Source organism: Gambusia affinis, linkage group LG12 (assembly GCF_019740435.1).
Source record: "Gambusia affinis linkage group LG12, SWU_Gaff_1.0, whole genome shotgun sequence".
Lineage (NCBI taxonomy): Eukaryota > Metazoa > Chordata > Actinopteri > Cyprinodontiformes > Poeciliidae > Gambusia > Gambusia affinis.
The window spans coordinates 9147503-9159759 of NC_057879.1; the positions used below are offsets into that span (position 1 = coordinate 9147503).

Genomic DNA, 12257 nt, shown 5'->3' on the forward strand with positions numbered 1-12257 from the left:
AATTAGCTAACTGTTGCAACAAAGTCACCTTAGTAAATGTTCGTGCAGCGACCTCTGCCAGAGAATGGCAGAGGTCTCTTGCTTCATATGCAAACTGAGCCTTTATTAAAATGTAAATGCTGCCTCCCTTTTGTCTCTATTCTTCTTTTTCCCGTTCTGTTGTCTCATCCGTAACATGACTGCTCTTTTACTCTTAACCTCCTTGCTCGTTGCTGTCATCCTGTTTTGTTAATATTAATGCTTTTCAACCAGTGTTTATCCAACTCTCTCCCGCATCTCTCTCGGTCTCGATGCATGCAGAGCACGCATGAATCTAAAGGGGGCTGAGAGCAGGTGTGCAGCTGGCTGACTATTGCTGCTGACTCTCATAACATAATATTGAAGGTTAGTGGCGAACATATGGGGTCGAGGAATACAGCTGGCCTCTGATGCTGATGGACTTCCACCAGCTCTAAATTCTGCTGCGGGTCCAGGCCAGGTGCTTGGTAGCATATGGCCTTACAGAACCAAAATTTAGAGCACTGCACCAGTGCATTCGCTCAGGAAAACGCATGAAATAAATCTCGGAACGATTCTGAGCAGTTGTACTTGCAGCTGCCAGATTCCGGTGCATCTCTCTTTGGCACAGGAAAAAAAATGAAGGTGGTAAATTTCTCTGACTCAGGAAAAAAATAAATAAATAAAAAAATTGGACACAGGCCTACTCTCATAATTCTTGCCCTCCCAAGAGGTGCAGCAATGACTTGAGTAAGTCTGTAGGTCAAGCTATTTTTTATCTTACCACTTGGCCTGGTCACTCAGCAGCTGGGTGGGAACTTTAGAGAGAAAGTTCCTGTGCGTTCATCAGAGAGATCCCTTTAGTTCTGTACAAAAACTCTTCTGTCAATACATCTCTCTTCGTTTCCCGCCCGGTTCTCTTTTCCAACCTTTTCTATGTTTCTCATTTCCCTTTTTTATCCTTCTTGCCTCTCCTTTCTTGTGCAAGCACAGCACAACCTCTCTTTTTCCTCTAAGCCCAGGAAAGGCGAAAAGAGAAAAAAAAAAAAAATCCAATAAGCATAAGTCTCAGCTTTGCGTTACCCTGTCGTGTCTGAGATGTTATTTAAGCGTGACATGTGGTCGATTTTTCCATTCCACCAGGATGCCCTCGCACCACTGTGCGAACGTCACCTCTACCTCCCCTCCTTACCTCTACTGCAAAATAGATTCAATATGAACATGGCTCCTTGCTTTGGCTCCTGCCTTCCCAGATTTGGTTGGAGGAAAAGGGTAAATAGGCAAAGGGTGTGTGTGAATAATGCACGGCGAACATTAAATGTCAAGACTAAAAATTCACTATTTCCCCCTATTGTCTTGCTGGCATTCACAGCATGTTTTATGCATTTTATAATTAGCAGCGGAGTCTCAGAGGAGGAAAGAGGAGGAAGCGGACTGCTATTGCGAAAGCTTGCTTCTGTAAAAGAGAGGCATTTTAAAAAGCTATAGAAATGCATTTTTTGACTACATTTTCTAGCCTTTTGGAATTGAAAACATTTATTTATCTGTTTATTTTACATCATGTATGCCTTAATTTCTAGACATACTTTCTAGGGATGATCTGGTAACTGACATCATGAGGTATTAAACTTTCATGAAGTTGTAGTTTGAAAGCCATTATACTATTGTGCCTTTTCATTGGTTTTTGACCCAGTGTGAGAGGAGTCATTTTATTTGCCAAGTTGTGCATTGCATCTTTTATGTGTTTGCTTGATTTCTGTTTTTGCATGATGTCCATTCAGTCGGTTTTTCTGTTTAAAATTGCTTCTAAATAATGTTGGCTTGGCTTGTGGCAGGTTATGGTTTAACAACTTGAGGTTTCAAGGGATTGCTCTAATTCCATTGACCATAGAATAATACAACATTGCCCTGCCCCCACATGTTGTCCATTGGTTGTCAGTTGGCTGAAAAAGGCTGTACTTTTCCCATGCTTAGTAAAACATAAATTCTGTAAAAGGTTCTAGTAAAAAACAAACAAACAAGAAAAACAAAAGAAAACAACAACAACAACAACGTGTTTTTGGTTTGTGTATTAAGGTAAAAATAATCGTCCAATCTCAGCTTTATTATAAAAAAAACACCTGTGGATTAAATACTTTTTATACTGTATTTTAGCAGCACTAGCCATACATGATGCTATCCTGCTTTGGATGAAATCAATCGATTTTGAAAAACTATTATATAAAAATATCTTGACCTCCTGTGGTGTTTTTAAATCTAGGTTATTATACTATTAAACTCCCTTACTAGCCTTACTTCCTACAGTGTGTCAAGGTGGTAGAACAAGCATTTAGCATTCTGTCACCCATTCCTGGTTTAAAGATGAGCTATGGTACAAGAAGGTGTACAATGTAGTACAGTAGCTACATTTTTAATTGTCTTCTTTTTTGGTGGCTGAAGCTAATAGGGCAGGAATTAGTTGGTCAAAGTGGGAAAAAATTAATTCTCTAATGTAATAATTGCAGTGATATAAACCTGTAAATAATTATTACGATGGCATTGAATGATTAATAAGTCTACGGTTATTTACACTGACTAATCCTCATGCAACACATCTAATGCACAGCATGTCTGACTAAATTACCTGTCTGGAAGAAAAGTAGAGCATAATAATAGTATTCACCTAAACTACTGTCAGAAGTTTGATTTTGATTCTTTGATGAAAATTTTCATCAACAGACATTGCAGGTGGAATTTAATTTAATTAAACTTTTGTCTCAACTGGATGTTACTTTGTGTCTCAAGCTCACAAAGTAACATCCAGTTCTGCTTTGCGTGGTACACTGGGAAATGATTGGTCCACAGTAAAACTAATTGAAAACGAAGGCTTTAAGGGCACAGAAGCACCATTTGCTGAGAGGCTCCAAAACGCCTTTCATTGTCTCCTTTTAGCAATATGTTTGTTAAGCCAGCTAAACCACACTTCAAAGAGAATTTTAAGACTTTCTCTTACTGTCTGGGACAGCAAAACCAGGCTTGAAGTATTTTTCTGTTTTGTTGTTTGTTTGTTTTTTGGGGGGTATTTTCAAATGAAAATCTTACAATAACAGAGCAGGGACTTTAGTGGCTGCACTAAATTATAGCTCTTATGTTCTGGTGAGTTCTCTGGTTTCCAGAATATATTTCTGTTTATCTTTAAAAAAAGAAAATAAAAAGTTCTTGAAAGGCTTAATGATCAGCACGTCTCAATTATTTAAAGTACCTGACAAAGTGTTTTTTATATGAAGATGAATCTAGTCTATTCTGTCATATCTTTGTGTCTGCTTGTAATATTAAGAAGCCATCAAGTGTTGAGCGTTAAAACAGGAAGTGCTGGGCTGGCCCCTCCCACCTGCTCAGACTGTTTCATCTGATAGGAACAGACAATGGTGAGTAAATAGTGATGGCCAAATGAAGCCTCATGAAGCAATGAAGCTTCCCGGCCCATTGCTTTGCCCAAAAGTTAATTACTTGATGCTTCATTCATTTCTCACTAGTGGCATCTGCTGTTCAAACTGTGACAGCCTTGTCACTCAGACAGACATATTTAAAAACAATTAGTAAATGCAATATTGTCACAAAGTTTATGTCAAACTCACGTTTAGTAACAGGAGAGTCAATTAAATCCCGTTTACCTAATCTTTTCTAGTTATTAAAATTATTTGTAACCAATCCTGGTATATGTTGACTGTCAGTGGCTGTTTTCTTTTGTCATTGACTGATTTGACAATAGACTTTTGTTTTAGTGTTCTCAGAGTGCAGTGCTTGTTGGGGCAGACAGTTTTCTTTTAGTTTTGATTTGCCTCCTGAAAATCTAAAATTCTTCAAAAGTTATTTTTCTTGGATTTCTATTGGTTCTCTGATTTGATCCTTTATATTTTTACTCATCAGCCAGAAAGTTACTTTTCCAACAGCTTTAAGTCTGTTTCTGTGTAAGACTGATATATTTTTGCAGAGCAAAGAAATAGTGGAAATTTCCAGATGGTGAGAATTTTGGAGGTGAAGGGTTTAATTATTGTTATTTAAGAATCTTGTGAGTTATCATCTCAAGTATTCCCTGATGTCAGATTTTTTTTTCTTCTTGCTGGCTCCTTTTCAATCAAGTTTATTTGTGTAGCACATTTCAGCAACAATGCAGTGTCAAAATGTTTTACATAATAAAAACACACAAATATAAAGTCACAAAATAAGCCATAATCAACCATTGAGAAAACTGGTAACAAACATTACATTTTGATGAGCGTCATCATCAAAACCATTAATACAAATCTGATGCGATCAAGCAGCGGCTCATCACGCTTTTATATTGAAAACCGACACGCAAAATGAAGCAGTCACGTGACCCATGCAATAAGAGCCCTCGTTTGTTGCCGGTCACGTGGTTTTCAACAAGACGACACAAACCTCGAAGCGGGGCTTCATCCGACACGCCCCCTTATTACTTGGTACAAGCCTCGAAGTCTGGCTTCAGAAAGCCCATCACTATGAGTAAACAAGAAAAAAGCAAAAAAAATTACCATAAATATACCTTGAAACAAAAGAAACATATTCTTCCAATACGTTTGATGAGCGTTTTGGATCAAACGAAGCTTAGTTAAGTTTCATTAGTGAACAGAAGCTTAACTAAAGCTTCGGCTAGCTTTAGCTAAAGCTAACAGAAGTAACTAAAACATATAAATTGCAGCATAATGCTAAAACAAACAAACCCGGGATAGTGAGGAAAGCTAAAGTGCAACAGCAATGTTTGAAATAAAGCGTTCTGGCCAACAATAGCAAGATTAAATGAATCAGAAATAAAAAAAGGGACAATTGGTAAACACAAATTGCACCACTTTGTTAAATTTATGTCTGTTAATGGACTAGGAAAAGCAAGGAGGCCATAGTATATAAACTTCCGCATTTTAGTGCTTCATTCAACTTCATGTCATGTAGTTAGGAGACGTATATTAGGGCAGTTGGTCATACATTTGTATGTTCTTTACAAGAAACATAACCAGATGGAAAATGCAGAATGTGTTCTAAAGTGGTGCCTTTTTTAAGAACTTAATGTATAGAAAGTTTTTGGAGCTTGTTGAAGATACAAACTGTATTTGAATACTAAATTTTGTGCCAGACCGCACTGGACAATATTGTTCATGTCCTTTGCAGAAGGGGCAGAACTTATTTACTCACTCTTTCAGAATGTGATTTTACATAAAAAGAAGCCCTTATCAGAAATAAGGGTGTTCTTCATAGTTGAATTGCTCTGCAAATGATTCTTGCCTGTGACAGCGTTCATCAAAATGAGACATTGCATAACCAAAGCTGGTATGCTTTTAATTTGCACCATTTTTACCTCTGGGCAGCACAACACTTACAACAGCATCAAAATCCCCCCTTCATCAAGGTTGGATCTGGCTTTTAGTTGCATAAATACGTATATTCGTTTTAGATGACTTCCCTAATTACCTTTTTAAACCAGAGTAATCTCACAATGCATTTGGTGAAAATTAAAAATGCACCTCCCTGAGTAGCGTTTTTCTTTTCTTTTTTTTTTTCCCCGTGTCTGAGCCTGCATTTATCCACCTGAAATTAATTCCCTAATTTGTTTGTAAGATACACAGGGAATACTGGAGATCCCAATCCACTTAAAGCATCTTGTCTGCTACTTTACATTTCTGTTCTGAAATGCTGATTTGTCCCCAAAGAGTCCTCCCTGCAATCCTGCTAGTCATTAACATTGAAATGAAGAACGAGTCTCGGCTTTTCATGAGGGGTCTGTAAAATTCTGTAAGGCGTTCCTGCAGTGTGTGTGCGTGTGTGTGTGTGTGTGCGTGGGCGTGTATGCGTGTGTTTGCTTTGGCTGTCTAATGAAACCAAGATTAGAAGGAGGGGGAAATTTCATGTTCAATGCTGAGAATTCACACTCACACGACGGTGTGGCTTGCACTGCTAACACTTACTGATACGTGTCGAGGCGTTTGATGACATGCTTGTCCAAACACACAAATCAAAAAGCTGAAAGCTGCCTGGCATGGCACAGTGGTGCAATCTCAAACACTCATCCCTCTGTGTATTATAAATGCTACTCAGTCTATTTTTGCATTTTTTTTTGTTAGCTTCTGAACAAAAAAAATAATCATATCGATCCTCTTGAGGGTTACACAATTGTTCTAGCCTTAATTTTAGCAGATATGTGATTTTTATACATAGACTATATTTTCTATAATATTTCTATAATAGATTTTGTATAATACGACCATCACAAACACGTGCTGGACTCTCAGCTTTCCTCTGGTTGACAATACAAGTGTGATGTAGAGTGTGAAACTGACGGTGCATCTTATTTATCTAAAAGGTTTTTGTTCGTATCGGTACGCGCTCAAACTTTTGTTTGTGCATATTACCTAAAACAGAAATGCAAAAACTTGGCTCATAAAGAGTAATGTATCCATGGCTTGTAAAACTGTGGGACTTTTTAAATTATTTTGTTTGACACTGTAGGCATATTCACAATGTTTATTTTGATAATTTGGTTTACTTTTAATGTTCTCTGACTGAAATAGTGAACACTCTCTTTAGGTCTAGTGTCCATTATGTAACATTTACATGCATCAATGTGAATATTGTAGCAGCCTTTTGTCCTCCCCACCTCAGCTGTTTAGTGAAGTGACATTTTTTACATATCTCAGTTATCAGGGTTTTTGATTAATTAAATCTTTATTACTTTCACAAATAAGCCAGTCCCTTGACGGCTCCAAATATGGTAAATTCCCCCAATCAGAATAAATTTAACCGTCAAGGACTTGTACGCTTCCAGAGCACTTTGTGCAACAGTTACTGAATAAAGTAATTAAATATCCTGGTAGAAGACTGTTGTGTACAGCTACCAAGCACTTATTTAAGATTGAATATTTGTCTAGCAATGTACCACTCAATAGATGATTTGTCACAATATATCTGATAAAATGCAGTCTGAGTACAGTTTTTTTCTTTTGTGTTGTGTTCTCTTTTTATTATTATTATTATTCAGAATTCAGACTGAGTTTCCTGTTGAAAATACAGCAAGAACGCCCACTGATGATTCAAGTTTTATCTTTTGAATCTATAGAGCCCTCTTGCTCTGTCAGGTAGATCGTAATGAAAGCTAAAGACCGAATCTTGTGATGAGTTTTCTTTCACTAAACCAGTGAAAAACAAAGTTCAATACAATTTGTCTTTATGGACATGCTTCTTTTGTGTTTGACTAATAAAACCAGTTTTTTCAATTTGTTACCCACCACGTCTTGCATCACTCCCACATTTGAACTAAGACTTCTGTTTATTTTTATATATATAAATATAAATACAAATGTTTGCAATATGATAAAATGGCAATATTCTTTCCTGCTTTGATTACGTTGGAAATTTGTTTTAATGTCATCCATCAACTAATCAGAAGTTCTCTTTTACTGAGAAAATGATTTTTAGCTTGAGCCGATGCCTTTTTGAAGAACTGTTAAGCCCTTACATGTGCATTTCCTGAGAATGTTATAGGGGTGTCTAAATCATGTAGAACTTATGTTCTGTGATTTCCAAAGCTATTGATCAACGTGATCTGAGATTATTTTTGCATTTCCTGCCTCCCACTGCTTGGTTAGATACCTAAAGAAACAGCAATCATTAAAGCAGTTCTGTTTCACTTGGTCCTAAACTTTGAAAATTCACTATATTTCCTTTCTTTTTTTTTGTTTTAAAGATTTTATTTGGCACCTGAGGGGGGTTTTTATGCTTATGGACCAATTACTTCTGTCACAGTTTTGAGTTGACTTGTTCTGTAATTTCTAATTTGTCCATGCAGTTCATGGCAAAGTGTTTCCACGCCTCTTTACTGAAAATCAAAGATTCCTATGCACAGTGAACATGTTTCTGTATGGTAATTGTGGAGTTAAAATGTTTTTATTTTTTTGTTTTTTTTTCCGTCTCTTTCAGGCCTGCAAGAGGTGACTGTCAGAAGAAATGCCGGTCCCAGGTGCCCTAGTACATCATCACCGGGACCATGGCAACTCCTTTGCCAATGACAAAAAAGAGGTGCTTCCATGGCTTCACCAGCCTTGCTAGATGGTCACCGTCCTCCTTGATGCTCCTATGGTTGCCTTTGGTGTTGCTATGGCTGCCGTGGCCTGCCCAAACTGAACAAGTGGCCAGCGGGGGACAGAGTGGAAAGGCGCTTCATGGTTCCCTGTCATCCCCAGCATCGTCGTCGTCGTCATCCTCCTCCTCCTCCTCCACCTCCTCGTCCCCATCCAGCTCCTCAGCATGGGGCTTCAACACACGGCAGAGTGGGGGGCAGCTGGACTGGCTGCTGTCAGAGAAAGGACCTTTTCACAAATGCCCGGAGTACACGGAGTTCAGAGAGAGGTTCCAGCAGGGGTTTTCTACAAGATACAAGATTTACAGGTGAGAGGGGCGTTCACATGTGTGGCAGATGAAAAGAGAATGCACTTAAGATTTGGAAGATCAAAAGGTGGAGCAGAGAGTGGCACTCTGCCTTAAACCTAAGTGTGGGGTTTTGTGTCTCGCTGTTCGAAGAGCTGCTTACCCACCATTTTGACTTGCGATCTCTTGATATGAAAGACATCCACTAGAAATCTCTTGTCACAAGATGCATATGTTTGATGCATCTGAAGTTTCGCTTGGGATCAAAGCATCTGAGAGAGGTAAAACCAAAAACCAAAAAACAAAAAAAGAGTTAAGGTGAAAGATGAAAAGCATAGAAACCTTTATCCCTCCTTAAAACTTACTGGACATTGTTAAAAACATCTATAGATTTTTTTTTTCTCCCTGAAAAGTAAAATCCATTTTGGCGTTACTCATTGTGAATGTTCAAAATTACTTTTTTGATCAATTGGTAACAGCTTTAGGATGTTATGTGTGCTAACTGAGAGCAGGTCACCGTGTGGGTCTCGTTTCATCTTCCATATTCAAACCAAAAACAGAGCTTAAATGAGGTTAACTCAGCTGAATGTTAGCTGTAGTCGATAAATCTTGAAATCTTTCAGAATGTATACTTGAATTTTATTGCTTCTTTTTACTTTACTTTTTTCTCTCCCATACACTTGTGGATTCTTGACACGTTAAATCAAAAAAACATGATTTGAAAAGGTCCTTCGAGTTGCTTTTATTTCACAAATGTATCAGAGTCAATCTTGAAATTTGTAAGACGTGTGAAGAAAATATCATTTCATCTGCAGGAGTGATCCATCTACAGCTGTGAGAAAGACTAACATATTAAATCTGGACATGCTAGCTGTGTACACACACACACACACACACACACACACACACACACCCACCAACACAGTAGGTATACATATTTATTTATATACATATAATAATGTGTTATCGCTGAGTGAAAACACAATATATAGATTAATTGCACACAGATGGGTGCTTGAAAGCCATTTTTTTCTGATAATTCTGAAGATTTGTTATTTACAACTTGACACTTATAACTTAAATTTGACCTCAGACCAAAAAGACAAAAAACATTTTAAATGGAAATGTGAGCAAAAGGAAACATGTTTCATATAGCTCACACACTTGCTTGAAGGTTATTTTCAAAAAGCACTATTAATCTCACAAACCAGCCTCATATGAACTCATATTCTAATTTATTGAATATGACGATGAGCTCTTTTGTCTGTGAATTACATGGTTAATTTATCCTGAGCTGTAAAGATATGAGGAACTGTAGATTTGTTCACGCTGATGTTGAACCTGCAAGTTGCGCCACTGTTATGACCTTTGACTCCTGAGATGGTTTTTCCTAATTCAATCCTGTACTATCTATGAGCTCTGCAGGTTCACACTGAACGCAGCGCAGCCCTGACCTGTATGACCGAAGAACTTTTTATGAGCACAGTCTACAACTTGCAGAATACCATCACTTTCCTCAAAAGAGCTGAAGAGCTGCAGTGCCAATTTTACCACGCAGCAAACCAAAGCAAATATTTAAACACAAAGTGAAAACAAGACACAGTTTTCTGTTTTCTGCAAGTATGTCTTTGACATTCCACACCTACAGACATTTTATTAAGTTTATCCTGTCTAATATATTAAACACAATCAGGTTCATGTATTTCTTTTCCCATGACACCAACCTGCTGGTTTGGACTTTGCAAGGGAGCGCCGACATGTAACATTTAAAAGTGGATGAAAGATTTTGTTTATGTTTGTAGAAAAAAAACAAAAAAAACTAAATGGTCTCGGTAGCTTTCAATGTTTGCAGCATGACAAGGAAATACCACTGGCGATGTTTTCTATAAGGCACAGTGAAGAAAACTCCATTGTGAGCTTTCATGGAGTTTCAGTTCTTCAGCTGTGGAATAATGTCTTGATGTTTCAGACAAATAAAATGACACTTCAAATCGTATAGCAAATAGAGGACTTTCTCCAGGAGAATAACTTCTCTCTTTTGGACCATCCTGCATGTTCCTCTGATCTAAAGGCATTTGGAGATGGAAAGCAAGGCTTCTTTTCCTTATCAGTGTACTGGCAACACAAATCGGGTTGTTCTAAATGAGTTGTCGATTGGGGCAGTGAGAACGACGGGGCCTGAGTCTTTTCACACCTGTAGTTCTGTTTGGGTTGTTTTAGCGTGAAAGTCTTAATTATTATTTTGAGCATCCTGTTTGAGTTTAAGAAGAAATGTTCAAGTAAATACCCTTTGTATTTGTGTGGTGTCTTACCAGATTGTCTTGTTCTTGGAGTTTGAAGCTCAACTTACAACATATGACCTTGCAGGATAAAATGTGTATAATGGCATATCAGAGATTTGTGGCTATGCTTTTTCTTTATTTTATTTTATTTTTTTATTATTGCTGTAATAATATTTAAGAGCTGTAATAAACAACATTCAACTTCAGCATTATACTCCTGCAATGACCAGCCAATAAATATTTATATCAGGAGATAAAGTGTTCTCCCACCATGTGTAACAGAACAGTTGCTGTAAATCAGCATATTAAAGACAAAATGACTTGGATTCAACATTTGAACTGTTTTTAGCGTCTTAGAACGGTGATGAACACAGTTAACATTATCAGTCGTAAACAGGAATCTCTGTGAGTATTCTCTGAAGAATGCATACCTTTATTCCACACGCAGCCTCTTTGCAAGGTGCTAAAAGTGGCTTCAGGTCAAATTCAAATCGGCATCCAATTTGGCCCCACATTGACATCCTGTGGCAGCCACCTGCCTTACTGGAAAGATTTGAGTATGAAATTACCAAAACGGCCAAACTGGCCCAAAAAAGAGGCCTAAAAAATAGAAAATCCAAAAGGTGTGAAATGACCAGCACCCCATAAATTCAGTGAAGCAGAGGTGAGGCTGATTGGAAAGAACCCCCTCCGGATGCCATTGAGTGCGCCCACCTTCAGGACTCTACATGTGAGTTTCATGAGAGTGTCATAAGTGTGAGTGACATGTCGAAACATGAACATGATTTCATGTCAAAATCATGTTCTGTGATTTCAAGAACATGATTTAAATGTTCAAACTCTTTTTTTTTTCTTTCTTTTTTTTAACCTTCTGCCTCCCGCTGCCCTCAGCAGCACTCTTGCTTCCAGCACTGTAGGGTCATAACTTTGCATAAAGCTTTATTATTGATATTATTATTATTATTATATTATTATTATTATTATTATTATTATTATTATTATTATTATTATTATTATTATTATTATTATTATTATTATTATTTTAGTTTGATTACATTGTTACCCTGATGTAGAATTTGGTTTGAAGTGTAACAAGGTTTCCCTTCACTTACAATTTACTTCTGGTAGTTTCATTTTTTTCCAGCAATTGTTGTTGAATTTTTATTATACAAATGTGTACAGAAATGATCCTAGTATGCGGAAAAGAGAAAAGCATAACATTATTTTCACAATTTCTGGCTGGACTTAGCTAAAGGCAGTGAAGATGGAAGCACATTAACTTGCACTTCCACCCACATGGGTTCATTTTCACACCATACACAGCCAAAAACATCAGATCTTTCACTAATGTCTTCAGTTATTGGGGATGAGCCAAGTGTTATTGAGCTGTCTGTCAGGACAGTTTTGTCTTACAATTAATCGCAATGCATTTGTGAGACATCATCTCCCTTTAAGGGACAGAAAGAGGGGGAAAAAAAAGAAAAAGCTAAATTTAAGTGCGGTCCCACAAAAGCTTGAGCAACTTGACCAACCTGTTCTCTACAACCTGCAGGGAGTCTGCTT

The 12257-nt window shown here is 37.5% G+C and overlaps 1 protein-coding gene across 3 annotated transcripts in view; it reads left to right on the top strand.

Annotated features, from left to right (window-relative positions):
• brinp2 (bone morphogenetic protein/retinoic acid inducible neural-specific 2) overlaps positions 1-12257 on the top strand; it is a 190794-nt gene that overhangs the window by 81819 nt on the left and 96718 nt on the right. For all 3 annotated transcript variants that reach the window (XM_044133142.1, XM_044133144.1, XM_044133143.1), the window contains exon 2: positions 7966-8433. In XM_044133142.1, coding sequence (XP_043989077.1) covers positions 8033-8433 — 401 coding nt within the window. In that variant the 5' untranslated portion in view covers positions 7966-8032. The remainder of the gene's footprint in view (positions 1-7965; positions 8434-12257) is intronic.